Here is a 27,869-nt window from a genome sequence, read left to right on the forward strand (position 1 = left end):
CGTACACCCCTCCCCTGGGGAGAGCATGTGCAGGGTACAATCCACCGAGGGCTCGCCCAGGCCACTGGGCGATGTGGGCAGCTGGTGACCTCGGGCTCATGCTGCCTTTGGTGCCAGACCCACCCCACTGGTGCCGTCCCTGAGAGTCACTGCAGCACGGCTGCAGAGCCCCTACATCACTCTGATTCCCCAGGAGCGTGAGAGGTGTCACATCACGTCCTGCTGTGACAGCAGCCATCAGAGAGCCCGTCAGTCCCATCATCCCAGGGGCCCGTGCTGGACTGTTCCCCGCAGTGTATTCCCTGTCCCGTGGGCTCAGCCCGTCCCAGGGTTGCCAGCTTTGCCTCCAGTTGGCAAGAACCACAGAACGGAGCAGGGCACGTGCCGGCTCTTGTGCAAAAGTTGAGTGTAAATCTTTGACGTGACCCGGTGGTCGTGCCCCCTACCGGGCAGCACCCTTCCACTCTGGGGGATTTGATGCCTTTCAAGTTTGGTTCGGTTCTGCCTTGAAATGAGGCTGTTTTTCGCCTGGAAACTGTGCCCAGATTTCCATATTGAACAGCATGATCCCCTGCTCCAGTGCGACCTAGTGGAGAGAGCAAGACTGTTTGCAGAACAGAAGCTCCCTGGATGGGGTGAAGTTTCCTAGCCACAGGAGCCCACGTTGTACCAGGGAGTCCAATCCCAGAAGGGCCAGGGGGCTGAGGTACTCTCCTCTATTGCTTGTGACCTTCTCCCTCTCGCTCTGCTCTCCCCAGGAAAACCTGAAGCTAAAGCCACTGACAAGAGCAAGCTGTCTGTGAAGAACGCGGGCCTGCAGCGCTCTTCCTCCGACGCTGGCCGGGATCGGATCGGGGATGCCAAGAAGCCTCCCTCGGGGCTCACCCGGCCCACTACCTCTGGCTCCTTCGGCTACAAGAAGCCGACTCCCGCCACCGGCACGGCTACGGTGATGCAGGCGGGTGGCTCGGCCACGCTCGGCAAGATCCAGAAGAGCTCCGGCATCCCTGTCAAGCCTGTCAACGGGAGGAAAACCAGCCTGGATGTCTCCAACGCCGGGGAGCCTGGCTTTTTGGCGCCCGGGGCTCGCTCCAACATCCAGTACCGGAGCCTGCCGCGGCCGGCCAAATCCAGCTCCATGAGTGTGACAGGCGGGCGTGGCGGGAACCGGCCTGTGAGCAGCAGCATCGATCCCAGCCTTCTAAGCACCAAGCAAGGGGGCATCTCGGTGTCACGGCTCAAGGAGCCCTCCAAGATCGGCACGAGCCGGAGCACGCCGGCCCCGGTGAACCAGACGGACCGCGAGAAGGAGAAAGCCAAAGCCAAGGCCGTGGCCCTGGACTCCGAGTGTGTCTCACTGAAGAGCATCGGCTCCCCCGAAAGCACCCCCAAGGCCCAAGCCAGCCACCCGCCTGCTGCCAAAGTGGCCGAGCTGCCCCCAACGCCGCTCAGGTAGGATCCAGGGAAACCTCCCAGCACCAGTCCCACTGCCACAGGCAGCCACCCCCCAGCCTGAGCCAGGGCTCCTCCCCTGAGCTTGCCATGAGGGCTAGTCAGACATTTTCCATCTTAACTGGTTTTTGATGGAAAACTGGGTTTTCGACTAAGAAATCAAACACCCGAAACCCCAAATATTTCAATATTTGCCACAGTGTCTCTTGGAAGTTGTAGTTCAGTTATCTCCTGTCCCCATTCTTCCGTATGGGCTGGGCTCCTCAGCTGGACTCCATCTCCCATATTGCATCACAGCTAGGGTCTCTTAGAATGCATGTTTTCCCCTCTCCCAAGAGCTGAGACTGGGGTGTATCATGGGATATGTAGCCCAACTAGGAAGTCGGGCAGATCAAGGCGAATGGGACTATGAGGCAGTCGAACTACAGCTCCCATAAGGCATTGTGGTGGTCTTTCCAAGCGAAATATTCTTGGTTTTCAGCTAAGAGTTGTCAGTGTTCAAAACAGTTGCTGAAAAATTGAAGTTTTCTTGGGGGGGCGGGAGGGATTTTTTCACCAGTTCAACACAATCACCCTCCTCTTCCCCTATGGGTACATGAGAGAGGGGCCTGACAGGGTCAGATCCCTGGTCTTGGCCGGCTGGCACAGATTCCGTAGTGCTTGGGGTAGTTTGCTTTTTTTGTTGATACCAGCTGCCTGTTCCTAACCAGCAACCCTACAGTAACACACCAGCGCATGCAGCTTGGTGCCAGTGAGTAGCACTGCACTAACTCACTGAAGAGGGGAGCCCAGCCAACAGGAACAAACCCCCGGGGGCGTATGGGATAAAGAAGGGAGTTTGCTGTGGCTAAGGAAGCCGCTCCCAAGGGGGTTCTTCCAAACTCTGGTTGGGGACCCCAAAGCAACAGTGTCTATATAGAAAATCCCCATGGTGCTGCCTTCTCCTGCCATGGGGGGAAGCATATTATTCAGAGAGGTATGTGTGACTGTCGATCAGCCTTGGGGTTTTGTACGGTTGCCCGTCACCCTGGCATCTGGATGTAGACCTCGGTCAGGGAGAGCACTGAGGGGGTACGGGATGGGCAGTATGTGAAACTAGAGAAACTGCTAGAATAAGGGTCTCCAACAGACTGTTCAAGTGCCTTTTTTTTTAAACTCTCCCCAAAAGTGGGTCAGGCCTCAGCAGTGGGGCTGGGCCCCATATGCTGCGAGTGCAGGATGTGGGCCCTGCCGAGCCGGGCCGGGCCCCACCATGCTCTCCCCTGGCAAGATGGGCTGGGTGAACAGCCGAGCTTCCTCCCGCGTCTGGGCTCAGCTTCAGGCCCGGCGTCTCTGCTGCCCCTCCCCAACCTGGTTCTGTGTTCCCACAGGGCACCTGCCAAGAGCTACGTGAAGCCCTCTTCCCTGGCCAACTTGGACAAGGTCAACTCCAACAGCCTGGACCTGCCCTCCTCCAACGACCTGCCCCAGCCCCACGCCAACAAGCGGCAGGACCTGCACCCGGCGGCCGGGCACCTCACGCCCTGCTTTTCCCCCAGCCCCGCCCCCATCCTCAACATCAACTCAGCCAGCTTCTCCCAGGGCCTGGAGCTCATGAGCGGCTTCAGCGTCCCCAAGGAGGGCAGGATGTACCCCAAGCTCTCGGGCCTGCACCGCAGCATGGAGTCCCTGCAGATGCCAATCAGCCTGCCCAGTGCCTTTTCCGGGAGCAGCGCCACCACCACCACCCCTGCCCCTGCTCCCACCCCTCCCGTCAGCACAGAGGAGGAGACCAGCGAGCAGGGCTGGACCGGTAGCCCGAGAGCAGCACATCTGGACAGGTGCCGCTGGAGGAGGGGGAGGGTGGGCAGGAGCAGGGCCACCTCCCAGATGTGCTGGGGCTCAGCTATCGGGGTCGGGGGGGGGGTTCCAGAGCCTCCCTGCTATGCTATGGGGGGCACAGAACCCCAACCCCCACCATGATCCCGTGGGGAGGGTTGCCTGACCTCTTGGGGCACCCGGCAGCCCTAGGGGTGGACAGCTTTGTGAGGCACAAGCCTCCGGCCGGAATCCCCGCCGCACCCTGGAAACGCTAGCTCCCTGGTGCCACCCGCCCCTTCTATACCCGCTCCCACCGCCAAGCTGGCATGGTCCCCGGCTGGGCATTGCCCCTGGCGAGTGCCCTCCCTCTCCCAGCCCGCGGAGCCGTCCATGACTCGTGTTTCTCTTCCTCCCCAGCACCAACCGCGACCGGAACACGCTGCCCAAAAAGGGGCTGAGGTAAAACTTCAATGCCTTTGTGGCCCCTCACGGTCACTCTGGGACCTCTCAGCTGCAGGGAGTGGGGTACTGGCCCTCCATTAGTGCTGGGACCTGAGGCTCCGAGAGGCTAAGGGACTTGCCCAAGGTCACTGTGGCAGAGCAAGGAACTGACCCCCGGTTTGCTAGGCTAGTGCTCTAACCACTGGGCCATCCTCCCGGCCCCTCACCCTCTTGCACCAAAAGTGCGGCTTTGCTGCCCAGGGCACCGCAGGTCACTCAGAGCAAGGGCAGAATATCGTCCCCGGAACAGCGGGAGACCAGCCCTTCATCGATGCCAGAGATCCCGCTGTCGTGTCGAGTCCATGCCCCCTAACCTGGCTTCCCAGTGCTGCAGCTGGTATCTCAGCCTCCCCTGTGCTGTCCCGGGCAGTGGGAAATGCCTCAGGGCTGAGGGGGACATCTTGGCAAGAGAAGGGTTTGCTATACCAGAGCTGAGCCCAGCCCTCCACCTCCTTGGTGCGCCCGATACTCCAGAGACAGGCCAAGCCTTCCCCTTCGCCATTGGCTTTCTCAGATCCTTGCAGAGGGAGAGGCGGACCGAGCCCCTAGAACTGCCCCCACAGCATCCCAGTGTGCGCAAGGATCTGCCACGTGGCTACTCTGAGCTCTTCGGCGAGAGCCGTGGCCATTCCGAAGCCCTTTGGCAACTCGACCCTGGCTGGGGAAAATGGACTGGCGGGGACCCCCAGCAGCGTTGCCTTGCTGATCTCTCCCTCGGCCCTGACAGGTACCAGCTCCAGTCCCAAGAGGAGACCAAGGAGAGGCGCCACTCCCACACAATCGGCGGGCTCCCAGAGTCGGATGACCCGTCGGAGCTGCCCTCGCCTCCCGCCCTCTCCGTGTCCTTGGCCGGGAAAAGCCCACTCACGAATATCGGTCAGTTTGCCATGGCCAGGTCAGGGCCAAATCCCCGGCGGGTGTAAATCAGCGCAGCGCCATTGAAAACAGTGTCCCGGGAGCTCTGCTGGTTTATGCCAGCTGAGGAGCTGGCCCCTGGTGTCTGTGCAGCAAAGATCACAGCAAGGCCTGTGTGCTCCAGAGGGTGGAGCTGGCTTGTTGGCGGGGCCAGAGGGCCTTGCCCATAGAAACCAGAGGTGGAGAAGCCCCATGAAGTGCCTAATCCACCCCAGGCCCTCTGCCCAGCCTCTGGCACCTGCCCTCTGCTTCCTCTCTGGGCAGCCTCCTCATAAAGGGCCATGCTCTGACATAGCCCAGCTGCGGGGGGCTCCCATTGAAAGCGCCCCCAATGAAAGTGAGTGGGAGGCAAACTGTCGGGTAGGAGAGTCCCTCACGGGTGTGGGACCCACTTCTCTCGCTTGTGCCTGAGGAACTGGCTTCAGAGGGATTTTCCTGATTTAAACCAGCGTGAAGGTTCAGGCCCAGTGGGGTTACTCCTGATTGAAACCAGAGTGAGTGAGCGGGGGATCAGGCCCAGTGTTACTCCTGTTTTACACTGGAGTGAGTGCGGGGAGGGATTGGGGCCCAGTGGGGCTACTCCTGATGGACACCGGCTTTGGCATGAACTCGCTGTTCCCAGGATTCACCACCTGGGAGAGCGCGTGGGCCAGCCCCAGCAGGTATCCCTCAGCCTTGCGGTACTGGCTTCACTCGAGTCTCCCCGTCCTGAGGCTCTGGTCCCGAGCGTGACCATGTGTGGCATCCTCCTGCGTCCCTGGCTCCTCAGGGCTCCGGCCCCTCCCTGCCCCACACTCCCTGCTGCTCCGCTCCCCTGGGCCAGGCGCGTTTCTGACCCTGCCTCTTCTCTTCTCCCTCCCCTACCTTCTCCGTGCAGTGAGTCCCACTGCTGCCACCACTCCGCGGATCACCCGTTCCAACAGCATCCCCACCCACGACTCCGCCTTCGAGCTCTACAGCACCTCCCAGATGGGCAGCACCCTCTCCCTGGCAGACAGACCCAAGGGCATGATCCGCTCAGGCTCCTTCCGGGACCCTGCGGACGACGGTGAGACACTCGTGCTCCGGCCGGAGCGACGGGCTCTTCCTCCCCGTTATCCGGGGGTAGCATGGCTCCAGGGTGCCCTGCCTGCCCCTCCATGCCCCGGGCATCCCTTTTGGTACCCATAGGTGGCAGCGGCGGCGCTCACGATCCCGAGCACCGAAGCATTTCCTGTTACTGTCAGGGAGACAAGAAAGGGTTAATCCTGCTGGCGAGCGAGTGGGGAATCCTGTCAGTCCCAAGGCAGCAGGATGGGTCAAACCAGCCTCCCCCACTGAGTGTGAGAGCAGTGGCTGGGCCCATTGGCTCTGTCTGCTCCCTGCCCCCGAGTGCAGGCTCCATGGCTCCTCTGGGGGAAGGAACCTGCACAGGCCTATTGGGGGAGAGGGAGGTTGAGCTCAGGGGCTGCTCGTGCAAAGCTGGGCTGGGAACCTGGTTCTGGGTCCGCAGGTCCCTGAGCGTAGATGAGCAGATGGACATGGGGGCTCCAGGTACCCACCTGGCACGTTGCGACGGGTTTGGCAGCCGAGTGGGCGCTGGGGATGGTTTGGCTCTAGGGCCAGGAAGGGAGGATTTGAGAAGTTGGGGATGCAGATCCTCATGGGCTCAGCCTGGAGGGAGACGGAGCCACCATGGCAAAGCACAGGGCTGGGAGTCAGACTATTCCTGGCTGGGCCTCGCCGTGTTACCTGGGGCAAGGCCCCCCATTCCTCCTGCCCCAGTGCCTCAGTTTCCCCAGCTGTATAGCGGGGATGGTGATGCTGACCCAGCTCTTCCCAGGGATGAGGAGGGGCCTGGGGGTGGTCCGGCTCTGCTTAGTGGTGTCCCTACAGCAATGTGAGCTCCTTGGCTGGGTGGTGCCCCGTGGCAAGGGTGATTTGCCAGGGCAGGCTGCCCAGCTGAATGTGGCCCCTGCCTGTAACCTCTGCAGTACCCCTCCTGCCCCTGCCTCCCCCATTCATCCCCTGCTGTGGCGCCCCACAGGCCCCTCTGGGAAAGCTGGCGCTGCCTCCCCTTTCCCCGCCCGCCACCCAACTCCCGTGCTCTCAGCCAGGGCGCGGTGGAGGGCTCCGTGACTCAGGCATGTTTGTTCTGTTGCAGTTCATGGATCGGTGCTGTCCCTGGCCTCCAGTGCCTCCTCCACCTACTCCTCAGTAAGAGCTGCTTCCACGGTCCCCCCGCCTGCACCAGGGCGCTCCTGTTACCTGCACGTCTGGGGGGTGGGGCACGGGCCAGGCCGCGCCCTCAGGGCCTTGCAGGGGTGGCCGCAGCCAGCTGCTGTCTGGATGGCTTTGCGGGAGGAGCCCCACGGTGGCTTGGGGCGGGGTTCAGTTCTGTGCATGGCTCTGCCCCCCAATCTCTGCCTGTCTGCCCCTCACTTCCCCCCTCTGTCCTAACGTTGGCCTCTGTCTGTCTCTCCTTCCTGCTGCGCTGTGCTCTGCCAGGCGGAGGAGAGGATGCAATCCGAGGTACGGTGAGACCCCACTTCTCCACCCGCCCTGACGGCTCGCTCCCGGCCCCCGAGGGGGGGAGCGGCCCACTTCTCCCTGACCCTTCCCCCTTTGCCTTCTCTCCCCTCCAGCAAATCCGCAAGCTGCGCCGGGAGCTGGAGTCGTCCCAGGAGAAGGTGGCGACCCTGACGTCTCAGCTGTCAGCCAACGTGAGTCCAATCGCAGCTCCAGGCCAAGCCTAGTGCTTGTCCGGAGTGGGGGGCATCGTCAGAGATCTTTGGACCCACTATAATGCCAACTGTGGTAATATACCAAAGATGGGGGGAGGAGTGCTGGGGCATCGTCCCGGGGACAAGGGTCGGGTGCACCCTGGCCTGGCGAGCAGATGACCCTGCCAGGAGCAAGGAGGGGAAGCTCACCCCCTCAACTGTTGGCCCCCTCAACTGGCAGGTTGCAGGAAGATGCCCATTTTGACAGCACCCCCTGCTCTATGTTGTGGGGTGGGGTCACCTCCCCACTGAGATCATCCCCCCACACGTCTGCTGTTTGCAGGGCAGGAGCGCCACCCCGGAGCCACGCAGCGTCCCCATGGTGCGCAGGGCCCTTGGCTCGCCGGGGAAACCTGCTGCTGCGCGGGGGAGGCGTGGCTCTGGGAGATGGCCTGCTGCGTCCCAGCGGGAGAGACTGCACACGTCGATGGTGTCGGCGCTATTGGCTCCAGGACCAGAGGGGTCGGAGCGGCAGGACCCAGAGCGGGCACCGAGCTGAGAACCCTTCCAGCCACTGTCAGCCCTGGGGGAACCCTCCCGCAAGAGCCACACTTTCCCCTCCCTCCTGCTCCTACCCCAGGCCCCATCCCTCCTCACCCTAGACTCTAGGTGTCCATCCCCACCTCCGGCACCTTCCCTCTGGCTCCTGCCCCTCCCTTCTTGGGAGAGAGCCTCTTCCCCGGGGGCAAGAGATCAGAGCCCTTCCCCGCCCTTGTTCCGAGAGGACGTGGCTATAGTACGGACCGGGCTGCGAGCCCAACGCGGGGCTGCTGGGCTTGCAAGCCTGGGTCCCTCCGGGACAGAGCAGACAGTAAAGCAGCATGCTGGGAGGTGAGGGGGGAATGCCGCACGCTCGCCTCCCCCACACCGGGTGCTTGCCACACAGCCACAGAGCGGCTGCCGGTCCGGCTCCCCACCGTGCTCTCCGTTCCCCAGCTGAGCGTGACGCCCTCTCCCGCTGTCTTTCAGGCTAACCTGGTGGCAGCCTTTGAGCAGAGCCTGGTGAACATGACGTCCCGTCTGCGCCAGCTGGCAGAAACCGCGGAAGAGAAGGTGGGTGCTGCGCAGGGAGAGCTGGGCAGCTGGCGGGGCACCGGGGTCTCTGTGCCAGGGAGCAGGTCTCACCCCCTCCCCCCGGGGGTCTCCTATTCGCTGGCACTGGGCTCAGAGCAGCTCCCTGTGAGTCCCCTCAGGGCTTCACCTGCTGAAGGGGCGCCTGACCCGTGGGCAGGCTGGCACCTCCATCCAGGAGAGGGCCCAAGTGCCACCAGCGCCCCAGCCAGCCCGCTGGGTGATGGGGAAACCTCTTCCCGGAGAAGGAGCAGAGCCTGCCATGTCCTTGCAGGAGGCTGGCCGTGCCGCGGGCTGATCCCTGAGGGAGCTGTCTGACTAGAGACGCACCTACCCCTACACATAGCGCCCTCGCTCGCCCTGCTGGGCCTGAGCTTCTCCTGTGTCCCTGGATCTGTGCCGGCTGGTGCCGTGGGCTGCCCTGTAGTGGCCGGGGTCATCCCTGGACAGCAAGGTCCGGCCCAGGGGCACAAGCCAGACCCTCCTTTTCTCTTGGGCATCCCTGGAGGACTCTGGCTATTAACCCTGGAGGCTGGTAGCCCGCTGTGCCCAGCACCCTGAGCAAGCAGCTGGCATGTGTCCTGGCTGTGTGGGGAGGTGCTTGCTGTGGGCGTGGGTTAGCGATGTCCCTGGCACCTCCACCCAGCCGGGGACTACAGGGTATCTTCCCTGTGCTTCTGCCAGGACACGGAGCTGCTGGACCTGCGGGAGACCATCGACTTCTTGAAGAAGAAGAACTCAGAGGCCCAAGCCGTGATCCAAGGAGCTCTGAACGGGACCGACATCACGCCCAAAGGTGAGCCAGGCTCTGTGGCAGTGCTGCCACCCCCGCTTCTCGCTTCTGTGGGGCCAGCACCAGGCCTGTGATCTAGACCCCTGGGCCGTGTGCTCGTCAAGGCAGGGGATCCAGATCCTCTCCAGGACGGGGAGGAAAGGGGGACGATGGGGTTCTGCTCATTCACAAGGAGCCGGGAGGATTAAAACACCCCCAGCGCAATGTCTTGAGTTCTCCCCCAGGGGAGATGGGGTGTCCTCTCTACCGCCCCAGCAAAGACCATCCTGCATCAGCCTCTCCCGTCTCTCAGCAGCACATGTCTGATCCGTGTCGCTGTCACCGGGTCCTTGTGTATTTGATGCAATATGTATGAGCGTCTCTTTCAAGTCCAGGCAGGAGAGAGAGTCTGGAATCTCATTGAAACAGAATAACGTTGGCCGGTGATGAGAGAGAACCCTGCGTGGTCTGTCAGCGTATCCCAATGGGAGCAAGCTGCTGCTGGGCATGGCCTGTGCTGTTGTACTAGGAGCGGCTTGGTAATTACAACCAGCCGTTCACAGGGCACTGGGACGCAGATCCTCAAAGGTCTCAAGCGCTGAGCTCCCATTGATTTCAATGGGAGTTTGGCACCGAAACACCTTTGGAAATCTCACTGTGGTCCTGAGCATCTGGGTCTAATTCTTACAGTCTGTGCAAACCCAGCCTACACAGAGCCCTGTCACAGAATTGACCAGAGAACCCAGCCCCTTTGCTGCAGGACTGTGGGAATCCCAGCTTTCGTTCCACACGTTTGTTTCTAGCTTTTCTGGTGCTTTGAAAGCCTGATCCAAATGTAACTGATGCAGAGATGTCTGCCTGAGTCTGCAGAGAGCCTGGACCAATAGCTGAGAGTTGTGTACTGCCCTTATTTGCCACCATGGGGTTCTGATCCTTCCCCCTTGCTCCCCAAACTAGGAGAGTGCTCTAGGAGGACAAAGAACCATTATTAGATGGTGGCAAAATGTCTCAAAGCTCCCATAAGCACAGATTTCTTGGAGACAGCACACTCCTCCCGTAAGGGAAGATAAGGATCCCCATGACGCTGGACGAGCGAAGTGCAGAGAAATCCAAGGAAGTCACTGCAGGGTGCAGGAGCTGGGGAAGGTGCTGGCTGAGCCAGGGGAACAGAGCAGGATAGATGGGGTGCGCGAATGGCCCCAGTGGGGAGGGCTCTGTGCCAACACGTAGATTCTCAGCCTCTCTCTGCCTTCCCTCCCTTGGTCCCCAGAGCTGCGCATCAAGAGGCAGAACTCCTCCGACAGCATCTCCAGCCTCAACAGCATCACCAGCCACTCCAGCATCGGCAGCGGCAAGGATGCCGACGCCAAGAAGAAGAAGAAGAAGAGCTGGGTAGGTCAGGGGGGCTGGCGGGGAGGAGGCGCGGGGTGCGACGCAGGGGGAAATCGTGGCAGGATCTGGCCCAGGATCGGACTCTCCACACTGTGTTCTTAGCACACAAGGCATCCCGGGGCGGCGTGGGGCTGGACCCTTGGTGCCCCGGATTAGCACGCTGCTGTCTGCCCCGTGGGGACGTCGCAGGCTGGGACTTCCTCTCGGAAGTGCTTTGCCAACTCTGGCTCTGGGGCTGAGGGCTGAGTCGCCAGCTGGGCGGGGTTCGAAGCTCCCCTGCCCAGTTCTAGTACGTGTGCACCATTCCGGACTGATCTCTCTCACCCTCCAGTCCCACACTGGAACCGCTGGCTCCCGCAATGCAGCCGGACAGAGCAGGGACCAGCCTGGTAGCCCTCCCATGCCAGGGCTCCCCATGGGGGTCGGTCCCCCCTTCTTTCCAGATCCCAGCTCAGGTAGAGGGGAAGAGCCAGCAGCAGCAGGCTAGGGGCGGCTGCCCTGGTCTCCAGGGCTCCCTAGCCATGCACTGACCCCAGGCAGGGCTCTGAGCAGAGTGTGTGATTAAGTCTTGCTTTGTTTTGTTTTTTCTCCCCCAATGCTGACCCAACCCTTTTTTTCCAGGTATACGAGGTAAGTCTGACACCTTTCCCCACCCCCCCCCGTTCCCCGTGTTTTGCCCCCCGTCCAGGGCGATGGCTCATTTCCAGTGGGACAGCACTCATGAAACTAACCATTCCATCCATTCCACTGGCGCTCACCACCCGTGGAGCATGGTCCATCCACCGGAGTTGCCGAGCCTTGCTACCTCGCTGGCTTATTTTAGCTTTGAAGCCAGCTCCTCAGCCCCCATCGAGCTCTGGCCAAGGGGAGTTGGGCTCCTGGGTCTGAATTGTCAGAGGGGGCTAGGGTTGTTGGGTGCCCTTGAGTTTTGGTACCTGAAACGCCTTAGTGGTCTTTGGAGAGATGCTCTGTCTCCGCCACAAGGCCTGGGGCTCAGGGCAGCAGTGGCTGGACCAGGTTCTCTGGCCTGGATGGTGCAGGAGGTCAGACTGATTAATCAGAACCTGGAAACCTATGAAGCTGGGTACCCCAGCTGGCTAGTCACTGCTGATTATACAGGCCGCGCTCTGGACCTCCTCCTCCAGGTGAGGAGCGAATCCCTAGAGCCTGAATTTTCTGAACCTTTCGGTACCACGATAACGGGCTGGGTTGGCGCTCGTGGGATCCTTCTGCTGCTGCTGACCAGACTGGGAACACCCCGGGGCAGCTGTGATGATACCTCATATCCCTGAAACCACCTGCCTTCCAGGCTTCGCTCGGTCTGTGCAGGTAGCTACGGGTACAGGCCAGCCCCGAGCCCTCGGCCCATTCCCTGCGTGTCCAGCACTGAGCCCTCACCAAATTATCCAGCCCGCTGTTCCTGAAGAAACCGCACATATCAGAGGATCAGCCCTCTGAATAGCACCCCCGCTAAGATATATTTATAGCAAACACGAGAATACGTTCATCATCAAAGACTAGAGATTCAAGTCATGAGGAGTGAGGATACTGGAAACAAGGTTACGCTGAAAACAAAATCATCATACACTTTCTAGAGGCTAAACTGACCCTCCTGGCTAAAGTTTCTCTCCCCCAAAGTTCTCGTCAGCATCTTCAGCCAAGCCGATTGAGACCCCTTCCTCAGCCTTGCTCCTGGGTCGCCAACGTCCCCACTCCCATCCCAAATCTGCTGAAACCAAATCGGACAAGAGGGCAAAGTTCTCCAAGCTCCTTTGTTTACTCAGCTCCAAAGGCAGCATCCTCTGGTGCTTGGAGGGGGTGGAATTTGAGAGTCAGGAGATTTGGGTCTAGCCTGACTCTGCCACTGACCCAGGTCACTGCCCCTCTCTGGTGAAGGTGTCCGGCAATGCCACGTGCTCCGAGTAGATGGTGGCCGAATGTCCTTCAGCCCTTAGGCACTGATTTATGGAGGCTCGGGCCCTAAGGTAGCACTGGATCCCCCAGGGCACCCCAGTTCCTCTCAGTGGGCTGACTGGCTCCAGAGATGGCGGTGTCCATCCTTGGAGGGAGCTGGGTCGCCCTCCTTCCCCTCTGAAATGCGCAGCATGACCAGATATATTTTAATATGAAAATCTGTTGGCAAAGGCCAACTCCGCAATCCTGTGAAAGACCCCATTGTATTTCAGGGACACACAACCTCCCCAATCGAACTACATCTCCCATGATGCACTGCGGACATACGATTGCCATAACGCACAGCCTCTCCTGTCCACAGAGGAGACCATGCATCATGGGAGTTGTAATCTGACTGGGGATTCTAGCCCATGAAGGAGGACAGGAGCATGAGGCAACCGAACTACAACTCCCATGTAGCACTGTGGCAGCATTTCAGAATCAAACTATTTCAGTTCCTGATTTCTGACGTTTTTTTTCCCCATTGAAAATGCAATATTTACAGCAGGGAGCCCTCTCTCCCAACCATACTGTCCAGCCAGCTCTGCCCACCAGGCCTAGCCCACTGGCCAACAGGCTGATGCCCATCCCCAAGGCCCAGTCCTGCTCTCTTTGAACCCAGCTTTGCATTGGCTCCAGTGGGAGCAGAACAGGGCCTTAACTTCCCAGGAAAGGCCTGGTCTGTACGAGTCTGTCAGCCATGCTACAAGGCCAGGGTAAGGAAAGGGCAATGCACGGATTGCCAATCCTGTGACATTGCATCTGGTGACGCCCCCTGCGATCCACAAGGGCCAGTTGGCATCCTGCAGTCGATGTGAAAACTGCTCACCCTGCAGGATGAGCGCTAAAGGGGAGCAGCCTCCTCGAGTGATCCGGGGTTGGTGTGGGACCACGAATGAGGCAGGCGACACCCCCATTTCAGAGTCCCCTCCGCCCATCGCAGCATCTGGCGCCCCCCGAGCCGTCCTGTCAGTCGGTGTCTATGTTCTGTGCCCCCGGTGTGTGCGTGTATGCATGCTGCATGCTCCATCTGGGGTGCGGATTGAGCAGGAGTCTGGGCCGCCAGGCCCATCACGTGTTAGCAACCCTGCCATCCTCCTTGCTGGGGAAGGCTCATGCAGGGCTGGACACGAGCAGTGTCCCCTGTCAGAGCCCTCAGAGTCCGGTGAGCCTTTTGGGGCTGGATTCCCCGCCCTTGGGTTGGGTTCCTTGCACTGGCAGGAGCAGTTCCATTGAATTCAGGGGGGTGGGCATGAGCCTTGCAGAACGGGGGCATCAGGCACCAGAACGGACAGCTGCGTGGGCATGGCCTTCTCCCTCATACCATGAGCCAGGCTCCTCTGTGATCAGAGCCACGGAGATGTTCTGTAGCACCACACGGGGCCCCAGCCACCATGCGCTAGCACCGTGATTTGGCATCTGTGGTGCTTTTCCCCCATACCGTAGCTTCCCACCAGCTATGCCTGGCCTGGCAGAACAGACTCAAGCCCCCAGAGACAGGGACTGTGCTCTCCCGCCTCACGCCCGCTGCCTTTCATGGTATAGCCAAGCTGGGCTTTAGGGGAATGGGACGTCCCACGCCCACCAGAACGGGATGTTCCTCTGCCAGGCTGTCCCCTAGCTGCGTGCAGTGGAATATTCCCCCGGTGCCATCCCATTCAAATAGAATCCCTTGCCAGCCAATCATCTTCTGCGGGCCTAGAATTGGGGCTGGTGATTGGCTGGAGAGACGGTAAGGAGTTTCCCAGAGAACACTAGGACTGGGTATCCCGTATCAGAGACCTGAGGCTGATCTCTGTCTTCTGTGCCCCTGGATGTTGGCAATTCCTGTCCCAGGAGTCCTGCGCAGGGCAACCGGTTACAGCTGCTTTGAGCTGAACCAGCCCCGACCCAGACAGAGCAGCTGGAGAAGTAACAGTCCCGCTGTGCCCTCCCATAGGGCTGAACGGTGGAACCAGCCCCTCCCCAGCAAAGCAGCGCTGGAAGAGAAACCCCAAGTGCTGTCACTCAAGCCACCACTCTCCCCACAGCAGGGGAGCACGGGATAGTGGGCTTGGATCACATGCCTCGCTCATATTGCAGTCCCCTTTCAGGGTCGTTTCAAACGAGGGTTAGATGACAGCAGGGGAGTCCGACCAGGGAAGACCTTGGCCTGAGTCCCGCAGAATCCTGGCAGGGCTGGATGTGCCCCAGGGCACCTCCTGCTACAGTGGGGCTGGCATGGCATGAGTGGCCCTGCCACTGTCACGCTGGCCTGGGGTGCCAGGGGGTTGTGTGTGGATGCCCGTGAGCCGCCTCACGGGGGACATATTCTGTGTGTGCTGCCAGGGGGCAGTGATGGGACCTGCCCATGGCTCCATGTGATCTTGTCCCTGGAGTGTAACATGGATGTGCCTGCAGCACTGGGCACTGCCTTGCTGGCTCAGCCAGGCTCGGAGAGCGCTTGCCTCTGCTGCTGCTTGCTCGGCCGCACCTCTGGATTCCAGAAAAGGGGAAGAGTGCCTGAGAGCTGCAGGAACGGTGGAGCCTGCCCATGGGGGTGGGGGTTCCTGGCTGCCCTCCATCGGCATTGGAGGATTTATTCAGGGAGGCCAATTCTCCTTCCCGGGAGCGCTGGGCTGACCTGGGGCCCAGCGGAATGCCGATGGGCCTGGAACTTGTGTAGCTGAACTTACGTAGCTGGGTCCCTCTGACTGTGCTGAAGGCAGCTTCGTCCTGCGCGGCCCTCGGTGGATCTGGGATTTGAGGATCTGGGCCCTAAGCATTGGGCAGCAAGTGAGGGCAACAGGGATGGAGGTCAGAGGGTGGGGGGCACTCTGCCATGCAGGGTCCCCATCCCCACTTAGGTCTGGAGGGACCCCAATATTTACAGTTGGCCCCTTTCTTATGGGTAGCATCCCTCTCCCCGTGGGGTGGCTGAGTAGCCAAAGGAGGCAGCCAGGCAGGACGTAAGAGGCGCTGACCCCTGGCTGGGGCTGGGCGACGTGCAAGGCGGAGCGGCTCTTTCCTTCTGCCCAGGCAAGGAGATGCACCAGACATCCTGGTCGGTCTCCCCCAGGGCTAGCTCCTCTGACTCAGCCACCACCCAGCGGGATGCCGCTCTTGCAAGCGGGGCGGGGGGAGTTGGGGGGGGGGGGGAAGGGCACACGGGGCACGTGCATTTGTGATCATGGGAGATCCACCCACCCTCTGTGGGTTCCCCCACGGGGCTAGTGCAGCAGTGGAAGGGCTGGGGGAGCTGGAATCCCCCAGGAGGAACCCAAGATAAATCTCTCCCTGCCGAGCGACCCTGGAGTTCATCACCCGCTGGCCAGAGCCGGGGTGAGGATGGGAGATGGCTGGGGGAAGTGTCTGGTGTCACAACTGGGGTGATCTGCGGTTTAACCTTTCCGGGTGTCGTCCTTGTCTCCTGCAGCTCCGGAGCTCGTTCAACAAGGCCTTCAGCATCAAGAAGGGCCCAAAGTCGGCCTCCTCCTACTCGGACATCGAGGAAATCGCCACCCCTGACTCCTCAGCCCCGTCCTCTCCCAAGCTGCAGCACGGCTCCACTGAGACCGCCTCGCCCTCCATCAAGTCCTCCAACTCCTCCTCCGTGGGCATCGATGCCACTGAGTAAGGGCAGCCCTCGCCCTGTGGTTGGTGCAGAGCCAGATCCCCAGCTGGTGTAACCCAGTGACGCTGCATGGAGTCCAGCTGGGAGCCTGGCCCATACACTCGGATTCCTGTGCCAGCTGCTCAGGCCCCAGGCCATGGTGGGGGGCACCCGGGCCCTTTTCTCCCCTCTGGAACCCAGCACTGACGCTGGCCTGGTGGAGTCATTGTCCTCAGCACTGATGCTCTGGCTAGATCGCTGTGGATGGGGGTGGATGAAGCAGCTTGGCTGGCATTGTTTACTTCCCTAGTGCTCGCTGGTCCTGCCGCCACGTGGGCACAGGAAGCCATCGGGGCATCGGCATTGCCTGGGCCCTGTGACGACCTTCCCTCCCCCCACCCCAATCCGGCTGCTGCTCGGCCTCCTCTGAAAGCATCGCTTAGACCCAGCAGCGGCCTCTGGGTGGAAATTGGGGTCACACCTCGCTTCAGCACCCCCTAGCAGAACATGTTGTCACTGGCCACCCTGCGGGTGTCTTTTCCCCGGTGCAGGCTCTTCCAGGCCAACGAGGAGGAGGAAGAGCCGGAGAAGAAGGAGGTGTCGGAACTGCGCTCAGAGCTATGGGAGAAGGAAATGAAACTGACCGACATCCGGCTGGAGGCTCTGAACTCAGCCCACCAGCTGGACCAGCTCCGTGAGACCATGCACAATATGCAGGTGAGGGCCCCGTCCCTGCGTGGGGAGCCACAGACCCACCGCAGAGTGTGCCTGGCTCATCGACCCTGGGCTGCTCCCCTGGCCTGCCTCTTCCGGCCATTTCCAGCCCTCTCCCTGGTGGGGCGCACGGCTAGGTGGGGCCAGGCACCACCCCTGGTCTGCTATGGGGGCATGTGCTTTGAGCACACAGTCCAGCTCGTGGGGCCACGCTCTGGGCTTGTGGCATCGGGGCTCAGTGACTGCACTGCACGGGGGGGGGGCTGAGAGCCCTGCTGGAGCAGCCCAGCATCTGTTTTCCCTGTGCTGGCAGAGCTGGAGGGTTCCTGATCTGGGTCCATGGCCACAGGCTCTGCTCTGTAACCCCTGCCTTCTCCATAGCTGGAGGTGGATCTCCTGAAGGCTGAGAACGACCGGCTCAAGGTGGTCCCAGGGCCTTCGTCGGTCCCGGGCTCCATCCCCGGGCACCTCAGAAGCACGTCAGCCTCCTCGTCCCCACGGCGCTCACTGGGCCTCGCCCTCGCTCAGTCCTTCAGCCCTGGCTTGGCAGATACAGGTACCAGGGAGAGCGGGATGCATTGGGGTGGGTCCTCTGTGCAGCGAGTGGGCACCGCTGACCACAGCACGAAGCCGCAACCCGCTCCGGGGCAGATGTCTGGCTGCCTCTCTACCATGGGCTCTGCTGCGGGCTGGGGTCAGTCCGTGCCCCACAGAGCCTGGGAGGAGCCACACAGTGGATGCAGGGGCAGGCGAAGGGCTGATGTGCAGGGAAATCCTGACCCCTGGCAGCCCCAAAGGAGCTGGGACCTCCTGCCCTTGGAGCCAGATCCAAGGGTCCACCCCAGGGCGCTGGGGTGAGGGTCGTGACCCTGCCTCGTTGCAGACACTGGGAGCCGGAGCAAGCTATGGGTCAGGCCCTGGCTCACAGGGCTGTCGGGGGACGGCTGTTGCCTGCTGCAGGAAGCCACACTCCCCGCAGCAGGCAAGCAGGGCTGACTGCTGCTCCCTCCCCAGACCTGTCGCCGATGGACGCCGTGGGGGCCCAGAAGGATGAGGTGACGCTGCGGATCGTGGTGCGCATGCCGCCCCAGCACATCATCAAAGGGGTAAGGACCCCGGGGGCGCTGCCGGGCCAGGGCAAGCACATGACCCAGTTGGGGCGCGTGGATGGCTCGCGGCAGGATGGCCCATGGCTAGCAGGGCTGGGGCCAGCTGGGACGACCCAGCTATACTCATGCCTTTGCCTTTGCCTTTCAGGACTTAAAGCAGCAGGAATTCTTCCTGGGCTGCAGCAAAGTGAGCGGGAAGGTGGATTGGAAGACGCTGGATGAAGCCGTCTGCCAAGTGTTCAAGGTACAGACGCTAACAGACCCTCCAAACTCCCAGGGTTCGAGAGGTTTGTGGTGCTAGGGAACTGGGCTTTGGGCCCTGCCCTGGTTCGGAGCAGGGCACGGCTCTGCTCTCGCTGCTCCTAGCCAGAGAAGAGGGGAGACACTTGGCTAAGGGGCCTTTAAATGCCTGTGCTGGATGGGTGGAAGCAGGGAGAAGGGGAGCCGATCTCCGCACGTGTTGGACCTTGGCATGCTTCACCTCCCATGGGGATTCCTAGATGTCCGGCCCAGAAGGGACCATTCTGCCCATCCAGTCGGTGTGGACCTCTCTCTCGAGTGGCATTCTCAGCTGACGTCGGAAGGCCCCTCCCTGGCACTGCTGGTGCACGTGCCCCTCCGTGTCTCCTAGCTTAACCCTGGCCAGTGACACCCAGCTTATTGTGAGAGCTGCATGAGGCCAGCCCAGGTCCCCCAGCAGCCCTGCACCTCCCTCCCCTTGGTGGGACCTGTCCAGTGCCCGACGGGGACCTAGAGCTGCAGGGTGGGGCCATGTCTGGTTGGGCTGGGGGGGGGAGTGCAAGGCTGGAATGACAGGGGCCGGTAGGTCAGGATTGAGGGGCACCAGCCAGGAGCCAGGGAAGCTGAGCACCGGCACTGCCCCTCTCTGCCCAGGACTACGTCACCAAGATGGACCCCGCCTCCACGCTGGGGCTGAGCACCGAGTCCGTGCACGGCTACAGCATCAGCCACGTGAAGAGGGTCCTGGACACGGAGCCCCCGGAGCTGCCCCCCTGCCGGAGGGGCGTGACCAGCATTGCCGTGGTGCTGAAAGGCCAGTACTGGGCTGGGGGGTCTGGCGTTAGCCTTGTGGAGCACCGTGTGTCCAGTGCTTCCCACCCCCTTAGCACCAAGGGGCCACAGCTAAGGATCTGGGGAGGGAAAGGGAGGGAGCCCAGGGGCCAGCTGGGGGCACCGGACCCACTCTCTTCCCCCAGTAGCAGGCCCTGCCACTCCCGTGGGTTGGGCACCAGGAGCCGGGTGGGGAAGGGCTGGCCTGGCCCACAGTAGGGCTCCTTGCACCATGGACGGGAGGCAGCTGGGGGATCTGCCAGGGGAAGGGGGTCCTGCAGGCTGTGCCCTGAAGGGGAGGGGGCCTTGGGGTCTCACTCAGGCAGCTCCCCCCCGGCTCCCCCTCCCCTCCCCCCTCCCGGTCCTTGGGCCTGTGCTGCAGGGGCAGAGTCCAGCTCAGGTCGAGCTGGGGGTGGGCCCCATTGCAAAGCCCCCAGCGGTCGCTCTAATGCCCCCTGCCCCCGACAGGCCTGAAGGAGAAGTGCGTGGACAGCCTGGTGTTCGAGACGCTCATCCCCAAGCCCATGATGCAGCATTACATCAGCCTCCTGCTCAAGCACCGGCGCCTCATCCTCTCAGGGCCCAGCGGCACGGGCAAGACCTACCTGACCAACCGGCTGGCCGAGTACCTGGTGGAGCGCTCGGGCCGGGAGGTCACCGAGGGCATCGTCAACACCTTCAACATGCACCAGCAGTCGTGCAAGGTGAAGGGCTCCGTGATGGTTGGGACCTGGATCCCGCTCCGCACTAACCCCAGGAGAGCCTGAGATCTCCAGACCCTGCTTTCTCAGCCCCGGGATCCCCCCACCGCAACTCTGCCGGTGCCCCTCAGACCCAACCCACAGCCCCCTGCTGTCCCAGCCCCAGGCTGCCCCCCCAGCTCTGCCGGTGCCCCTCAGACCCAACCCACAGCCCCCTGCTGTCCCAGCCCCAGGCTCCCCACCCAAGCTCTGCCGGTGCCCCTCAGACCCGACCCACAGCCCCCTGCTATCCCAGACCTGGGATCCCCCCAAGCTCTGCCCAATGCCCCTCCCGACCCACAGCCTGCCCAATCCCCCTCAGTCCCGACCCACAGCCCCCTGCTGTCCCAGCCCCGGGTTCCCCACACTGCAGCTCTGCCGGTGCCTCTCACTCCCGACCCACAGCCCCCTGCTAGCCTAGCCCTGGGACCTGGTGCCCCTCAGTCCCGACCCAGAGCCCCCCACTATCCCAGCCCTGAGCTCACCCCACGCTGCTCCGTTGACACCCACGCTCCTGAAACCCCTCACTCCCTGCTGTGATGGGTGATTCAGTCCCACTGTTCCATTCCAGGACCTACAGCTGTACCTCTCCAACCTGGCCAATCAGATCGACCGGGAGACGGGCATCGGGGACGTGCCATTGGTCATCCTCCTCGATGACCTCAGCGAGGCTGGCTCCATCAGTGAGCTTGTCAATGGAGCGCTCACCTGCAAATACCACAAATGGTAAGAGAGCCCTGCCCCCTGCATGCTGGCCCCACCCCCTGCTTGGTGTCGCACCAATGGCATCCAAGCCTCGGACCCTACTGCGCCCCCAGGTAGCGCCCTGTGCCCAGCACCTGGCACCGCTCCGGCAGGGTGGGGCTGTTCAACCCCGCCACCAGCCGCAGCTCCCTGGGGATCCACAGCCCCTGGGCCCCCCAGCCCCGCTCCCCAACCCCCACACCCTGCGCTTTGTGGTGAGAGCCCAGCTCTGCTCTCACTGGAGGCATCCGGGGGGAATGGACCATCGGGACCCCAGCCTGCCCATCGTTGGGGGGGTGGGGGAAACGACACTTATGCTCCATGGCTGCAGACCCCCCTGGTCTCCAGCCAGCCCCAACGCCTTGGACTCCACCCCATTCATTATGCCAGCTGCCCCGTGACATGGAGCTGGGCTCGGGGGGCTCCCTGCGCCCTCTCAGGTGCACCAGCTGTGGGTCACCTTGGCCAGGCCCCTCTCCCTCTCATAGAATCATAGAATATCAGGGTTGGAAGGGACCTCAGGAGGTCATCTAGTCCAACCCCCTGCTCAAAGCAGGACCAATCCCCAACTAAATCATCCTAGCCAGGGCTTTGTCAAGCCGGGCCTTAAAAACCTCTAAGGAAGGAGATTCCACCACCTCCCTAGTAACCCATTCCAGTGCTTCACCACCCTCCTAGTGAAAAAGTTTTTCCTAATATCCAACCTAAACCTCCCCCACTGCAACTTGAGACCATTACTCCTTGTTCTGTCATCTGTTACCACTGAGAACAGTCTAGATCCATCCTCTTTGGAACCCCCTTTCAGGTAGTTGAAAGCAGCTATCAAATCCCCTGTCATTCTTCTCTTCTGCAGACTAAACAATCCCAGTTCCCTCAGCCTCTCTTCATAAATCATGTGCTCCAGCCCCCTAATCAATTTTGTTGCCCTCTGCTCGACTCTTTCCAATTTTTCCACATCCTTCTTGTAGTGTGGGGCCCAAAACTTGTCACAGTACTCCAGATGAGGCCTCACCAATGTCGAATAAAGGGGAATGATCACGTCCCTCGATCTGCTGGCAGTGCCCCTACTTATACAGCCCAAAATGCCGTTAGCCTTCTTGGCAACGAGGGCACACTGTTGACTCATATCCAGCTTCTTGTCCACTGTAACCCCTAGGTCCTTTTCTGCAGAAGCCTGGGGGGACAGCAGTGGGGCCCAAGCAGCTCCCCTAGCACAGGGCCATTGCACTCCCAAAGCCCAGCCCAGAAGGTTGTGAGCTGGGGAGCCTCCTCCCCTGGCCAGAGGACAAGCCCAGGACCAGCATCCCACCCGAGTCCCCTGGCGGGTCTCCTGGGTGGCAGGGAGGAGGTTGGGGACTGTTTTCTGGGCCTCTCTTCCACAAGATGGGGGGCAGCAGGCCAATTTCTCCTCCTGCTGAAGGGGGAGACATTGGGATCGCTGTCCCTTCCTCTCCTCTATGCCAGCCCCAATGGGTGACGACGTTAACCCCAAAGCAGGGGGCAGCTGTGCAGAGTTTCATGAGGCCCTGTCTGTCTCTCTCTCTCCCCAGCCCCTACATCATCGGGACGACCAACCAGCCCGTGAAGATGACCCCGAACCATGGCCTGCACCTCAGCTTCAGGTACCGGGAACCTCAGGGCCTGGGTGGGGGTCAAGAGCTACTCTGTGGGTCCCCGCACAGCAGCTGGTCCCTCCTCCACTGTCTGCCCTGGAGGCCCAGGCTGAGCAGGGCCCTGGACCTGACCCCTCCATCCCCTGAGGGTGCTGCTTCTGTGCCTGCCCAGCCTGGGACCCAGGGGCTCCCACGCTGGAGGGAAGCCATGACTTGTTGGGGATGTGGCACAGGCCCGATCCTGCTCCTGCTGACCAGGGAAACAGATCCCCCCATCGACCCCAGTGGGAGGCTCTGGAGAGCACTCGAGGCGTGCGTTGGGAGGCAGCGTTTTAGGGGCCTTTAGGGTGAGCACTGCTGGGGTTGCAGCGCATGACATGGCTCCAGGGAGCTCTGAGGGTACCGTGCCCTGAGGAGTGCAGGGGGCACTGGGGCTGATGCTTGGGGGTACATTGCGCTGGGGATGCTGGAGCTGATACCAGGGGTAGGGTGCAGGGGGTGCTGGGGCTGGTGCCTGGGTTACAGTGCACAGGGGGCCGTGGGGGATGCGGGGGGCAATGCCTGGGGGACATGTGGTGTGCAAGGCGGTGTTGGGGGTGATTGTTTTGTCTAGATGTGCAGCGCTGAGCCCTCCGTGTCCCCCAGGATGCTGACTTTCTCCAACAACGTGGAGCCAGCCAATGGCTTCTTGGTCCGTTACCTGCGTCGGAAGCTGCTCGAGTCGGACAGCGACATCAACGCCAACAGGGTAGAGCTGCTGCGGGTGCTGGACTGGGTGCCCAAGCTCTGGTACCACCTGCACACCTTCCTGGAGAAGCACAGCACCTCGGACTTCCTCATCGGTGAGCGGGGTGGGAGCTGGCAAGGCCGGGGCGGAGACAGGAAGTGGAGCAGACCCACTACGGCCCATGGATTGGCTCTGCAGCTGCCCCAGCAGGCAGTTTCTCTGCCACTGGCCTTCCCACAGAGGAGGAGCCGGCAGGAGCGGGCAAGGCTAAATGCTTTGCCCCATCTAGGCAATAATCAACTTCCATTGGCTGTCTACTGAGTCGTTGGCAAACCTACCACTGACCTGGAAACAAGAGCCAAAGCCAATCCCCTGCATTTGCCTGATCTGTTGGCCAGGTTCCTGCAGCACAGCAGGAAGTACTGCCTTCAGAAGGCGGGACTTCTGAGAGTGACATGGCAGAGTCAGAACACAGGAGCTCCACCGCCATGGTGAGATGGGCTGGGATTTGGAGTCCAGCTAGGATGAGTGCTAAGATGGTGTTGATACACATTTTTTGAACTTCCAGGCTGTTTTTTCCTTGAGAATTTTCCTTTTTTGCCCCAAAACAAACATTTTTGACCTTTTTTATTTTTATTTATTTATTTATGTATTTATTTATTTATTTATGGTGGGTGACATTTCATATTGAATTTTTCATCGAGATTGTTACCAAAAACCATTATTAAAATTACTCATCACCTGAAACCAAGTGTTTGGGGTGACCCAAAGATTCCAAGACCCATTTTTCAATTAGGATTTTGATAAAGATTTTGATTTAAAAAAAAAAAAAAAAGTCATGGGAAATATTTCAGAGCTCTGGGAAAGCAGCTCCATTTCTATCCCTACCAATCCAGGCACTCTTGGCGTTTTGTGGGTGGGTTATTTTTGCCCTGTTTCCCCCAGCTCCACTCAGGCGCTTTCACTCTGTTATACAGCCAGCCTGCCAGGGTGCTTCCTGCAGAGGGGGATCTGGTCCCCTGGCTTGGGTCCCTAACGGCCTCTCCTCCACCAGTGTGCCATCCCAGAGGCGGCTGCATTTCAGTGCACGTCTCTCTGGTTTGTAAAGCCCTTGGGGTGAAAGATCCAAATTCCGGGGGATGTTTTCAGGGAGCTGCTGCCCAGCAATGCCGGATAGCATTCCCAGTGCCGCCATCCTGCTCCATCCCCAGTGGCCCCTGCCCCAGAGATAGCTGTGGCAAACAGCTTGGGGTGGGTGCATCCAGTGCAGCCTTTGCAGGGGCAGACTGGCCACTTGGGGGGGTGCTCAGCTCCAGGCGAGGGTCAGGAGCCACCTCTGCCCAGGCGCCAGCGCTGTGTTTTCCATCACAGCCCTGCTGGTGTTGGGGCTGGGATCACGGCTGAGGCTGGTCCAAGTCCTTGTTGGGAGCGCGGCCTCCTCTGAGGAGGGGACAGGTGTTCCGGGTTGAGAACCTCATAGGGGCAGGGTTGAGGCACCTTCTGGGATCATGGTTCCCTTGTGGCTGTGCAGGCTGGGAGGAGCCAAGACCTGGTAGCCAAGGGCTGGGGAGGTGCACGGCAGGTCCTAGAGGCCAAGTCGGATGGGGGGCTTGTGTCTGTTCGGCTCACCTCACTGGCCTCTCCTTGTCCCCTCCCCTCCTGCAGGCCCCTGCTTCTTCCTGTCCTGTCCCATTGGGATTGAGGATTTCCGGACCTGGTTCATCGACCTGTGGAATAACTCCATCATCCCCTACCTGCAGGAGGGGGCGAAGGATGGGATCAAGGTACCCGGCCAAAACCTCTGCCTGCCAAGCGTGGGCTGAACAGACCCAGCCCTCGTGGGGGGCATCCGATCAGAAGAATGGCCCTGAGCCCTCTGCCCCACAGCCAGGAGAATGACCCACAACAGAGCTGGCAGGAGATGAGGAGGGCTGGGCTGGGCAGGGTCAGGATTGAGGGGCACCAGCAGAGCTGGTATTAGAAAGTTGACCAGTCTCCGCCTGCGCTAACCTTGACCTTCCAGTCCTTCCCTGTCCTGAGCCCCACTGTCCGTCAGTGGGACTGAGCTGCAGCTGCCTCCGTGGGGCAGTTGGACCCACGGTGCCATGAGCATTGAGCCCTGCACCCCCTCACCCAGTCTCTGCCTCCCCTTTCAGGTCCACGGCCAGAAAGCAGCCTGGGAAGACCCCGTGGAGTGGGTCCGGGACACCCTGCCCTGGCCGTCAGCGCAGCAGGACCAATCAAAGCTGTACCACCTGCCCCCGCCCAGCGTGGGGCCCCACACCACAGCCTCCCCCCCGGAGGAGCGGACTGTCAAAGACACCACGCCCAGCTCCTTGGACTCCGACCCCCTGGTATGGGCCGCTTCCAGTAGGGGGTGCAAGCGAGTATGTGGGGGATCAGAGCCTGCGAGATACGGGGGTGGGGGTCACAGAGGCAGCGGGGGCAGGGCAGTGTAGTAATGGCTGGGTAGGGGGTCTTGGAGGTGAAGGGGGTTACTATGGGGAGGGTTGGTGGGGAGCACAGGGTCACCCATTGACCAGCTGGCTGGTGGGGAGGTGAGTCCATCCTCCCCAGGTGTCTGTCCATACACCGTCACAGAGCAACCCCCCCCCCCAGGGGTGTCTCAGGCTGGAGACGCTCCCCAGAGACAGATTCCATTGAGCACACAGCTGATAGCGGGGCCGCTCCGTATAACGGGTGCTGGGGGGAGCAAGCCGAAACGCATGGCAGATGGGGCCCAGTACAAGCAGGCTGGTATCTGGCTTGGTCTGCAAACAGGCATCCCTCGTCAGCCCTGCAATGCACAATACACACCCCATCAGACCGAGAGAGAAGCATCTGTTACCCACTGCCTGGAAAGAACCCACCTGCCCAGTACCCCTCCTGGGCTGACCGGCCTTCCCTTCCAACCGTAATTTTCAGTGTAGACACGTAACTTCTTCAGTCTTCGCCTTACTCGCATTTCGCAACGCTTACGAGGAGCAGCAGGCTATTGGCTCTCAGTTTTGACCTCACGTTGCCACCCTTTGGTGAACTCATGTGTGTCTACTTGACCCAGGGGATTCCTATGAAAATCTGTGTGCCCCTGCGCCAGTTGGCACCGAGAGGTTCCTGGGTCACAGAGCTCCAGCTGAAGGATGAGAACGTGGGGTGGGGACTCCGCAGGTCAGGAGTGGGGAGCTCTGGTAGAGCTGAGGGCTGGGGCAGGCTTGGAGGGGCATCGCAGGGCAGGACTGGACTGGCTGACGGTTAAGGGCGAGGGGGGCTGTGTGTCAGGTGTGCGGGGCGCTGGCCGTGCCCCGCTGCGGACGTGCTTGGCTGACCCACTCTCGGTGCCCTTACCTCCTGCACAGATGGCCATGTTGCTGAAGCTCCAGGAAGCAGCCAACTACATCGAGTCTCCGGATCGAGAGACCCTGGTGGATCCCAACCTGCAGCCAACGCCGTGAGGTCGCAACGCACCGGGGAGGGGAGCTCGCCGCCCTCAGCCGCCAGCGTCCCCGCCGGCTGGTTTTGCTTTTCATTTGGTCTCCTGGGAGTGCGCGGCCAGGGCTGGAAAGCGGCGGGGACGCGGGGCTCTGGCACGTCCCCTTTGGGCATGGGGGCAGCAGGGCTCGGCCCCCGAGAAAGCGCGAGGCACCCGCCTCCCAGCCTGACTCTGGCGGTAGGAGAATCCTGGTTTTTCTTCTTGGTTTTTCTGTCTCTGTCACAAACTCCTGGGGATTGGGGGCCGAATGCAGACAACACAGACTCCCCAGCACCAACGGGCAGGCACCTGCATGGGGCGGGGACCCCGCGGGACCCCTCCTGGGGTGCGCTGGGGGGGCAGGGAGGAGCATGCAGCCCCAGAACGAGGATTTTGTTGTTGTTGTTTTAATGAAACAATCAATCTGCGGAGCAAAGAGAAGAACAAATTCCTGATGAATGTGTCTGAGTCGCGCTGTCAGAGACCCGCTGGGCACCGGCTTCCACTGTCTCCCGCGCCAGCCACCCAACAAACTCCAGTGCAAGCAAAGGCCTGGGAGGAGGAGGCGGACTCTCAGCTCTGTCTTTGTACATCCCTTATTTAATCTGCATGACCGTCATTTAAACCAGGACTTCCCAATAAACCCTGCTTTGGTTATATTATTCCCCCCCACACCCACCCATTTGATTTGGACAGAGTTCAGTCCTTCCTTTGTTCCTCTGGTTCTGGTTGGTTTCTCCCCGTTGCAGTGGCCCGAGGAGGGGCGGGCAGCCTCGCATTGAGTTGATTCCTTTTTTCCATTTCCGTTGGACTCGTTTATTTTTGTAGCTGTTGTTTTCTTTTCTCCCCTCTCCCCCCCCCCCCCCCCGCCCCCAGTCACCTCGGTGATGAAACTGGTGCTGACTGGATGCTCTCCAGTGACTGATTTTCCCCCCTTGCAGCTCCTATCAGACTCAACGTGGCTTCAGTCAGCAGCACGACGCTCACAAAGAAGCACAACTGGCTGGGGGGGTTCCCCTCCCCACCCCTGACTTTGTGACACCCATCTTCTATAAGCACAAGATGCCCATAGCCGGGGGCCAGGCCCTGGCAGTGGGAGCTGAGAGACCGTGCTGCTGCGGCCCCTGGCGGCTCAAGTCCGAGGGAGTAGCCAGAGATGGTGACAATCTCCCACCAAGCCAGCAGAGCTGGTAGCATCCGTCCCCCATGAGCCTTCTCAGCTGGTTAGGGTAGAGGGTGACAGGACATTGAGGCGAGGGGGCTGGCAGAGGAGGCCCTGCCTATGACACATCTCCATGCATGGTTAGTGCATGCAGAGCTCTTGCTCCATGTCCAGCATAGAGATCTCAGTAGCCGTTAGGTGGCATCTAGACAAGGGGCGGGCAGCACATGGGCCTCCCTCCTCCATCCACAGCAGCAGGGGAACCAGTGAAAGAGCCCCCTCCTCCTCTCCCAGCCAAGGCCCTTGGAGA

General features: G+C 61.0%; 1 protein-coding gene across 13 annotated transcripts in view; it reads left to right on the forward strand.

Moving 5' to 3' along the window:
* NAV1 (neuron navigator 1) overlaps window positions 1–27,059 on the forward strand; it is a 286,936-nt gene extending 259,877 nt beyond the window's left edge. For 10 of the 13 annotated variants that reach the window (XM_065594971.1, XM_042842455.2, XM_065594974.1 and 7 more), the window contains 24 exons: window positions 759–1,452; window positions 2,823–3,272; window positions 3,670–3,711; window positions 4,481–4,629; window positions 5,546–5,716; window positions 6,812–6,864; window positions 7,156–7,179; window positions 7,293–7,370; window positions 8,400–8,483; window positions 9,186–9,297; window positions 10,544–10,665; window positions 16,034–16,230; window positions 16,762–16,927; window positions 17,306–17,480; window positions 17,939–18,030; window positions 18,182–18,277; window positions 18,928–19,087; window positions 19,573–19,808; window positions 20,416–20,570; window positions 22,139–22,210; window positions 22,847–23,043; window positions 24,594–24,712; window positions 25,085–25,282; window positions 26,285–27,059. In XM_065594971.1, the coding sequence (XP_065451043.1) occupies window positions 759–1,452; window positions 2,823–3,272; window positions 3,670–3,711; window positions 4,481–4,629; window positions 5,546–5,716; window positions 6,812–6,864; window positions 7,156–7,179; window positions 7,293–7,370; window positions 8,400–8,483; window positions 9,186–9,297; window positions 10,544–10,665; window positions 16,034–16,230; window positions 16,762–16,927; window positions 17,306–17,480; window positions 17,939–18,030; window positions 18,182–18,277; window positions 18,928–19,087; window positions 19,573–19,808; window positions 20,416–20,570; window positions 22,139–22,210; window positions 22,847–23,043; window positions 24,594–24,712; window positions 25,085–25,282; window positions 26,285–26,380 (3,938 nt within the window). In that variant the 3' untranslated portion in view covers window positions 26,381–27,059. Of the gene's footprint in view, window positions 1–758; window positions 1,453–2,822; window positions 3,273–3,669; window positions 3,712–4,480; window positions 4,630–5,545; window positions 5,717–6,811; window positions 6,865–7,155; window positions 7,180–7,292; window positions 7,371–8,399; window positions 8,484–9,185; window positions 9,298–10,543; window positions 10,666–16,033; window positions 16,231–16,761; window positions 16,928–17,305; window positions 17,481–17,938; window positions 18,031–18,181; window positions 18,278–18,927; window positions 19,088–19,572; window positions 19,809–20,415; window positions 20,571–22,138; window positions 22,211–22,846; window positions 23,420–24,593; window positions 24,713–25,084; window positions 25,283–26,284 lie in introns of all 13 variants that reach the window. The other 3 variants (XR_010600984.1, XR_010600985.1, XM_042842457.2) reach the window with 3 other exon arrangements.
* Window positions 27,060–27,869: the final 810 nt, after the last annotated feature.

The sequence above is a fragment of the Chrysemys picta genome, chromosome 4 (assembly GCF_011386835.1).
Source record: "Chrysemys picta bellii isolate R12L10 chromosome 4, ASM1138683v2, whole genome shotgun sequence".
NCBI lineage: Eukaryota > Metazoa > Chordata > Testudines > Emydidae > Chrysemys > Chrysemys picta.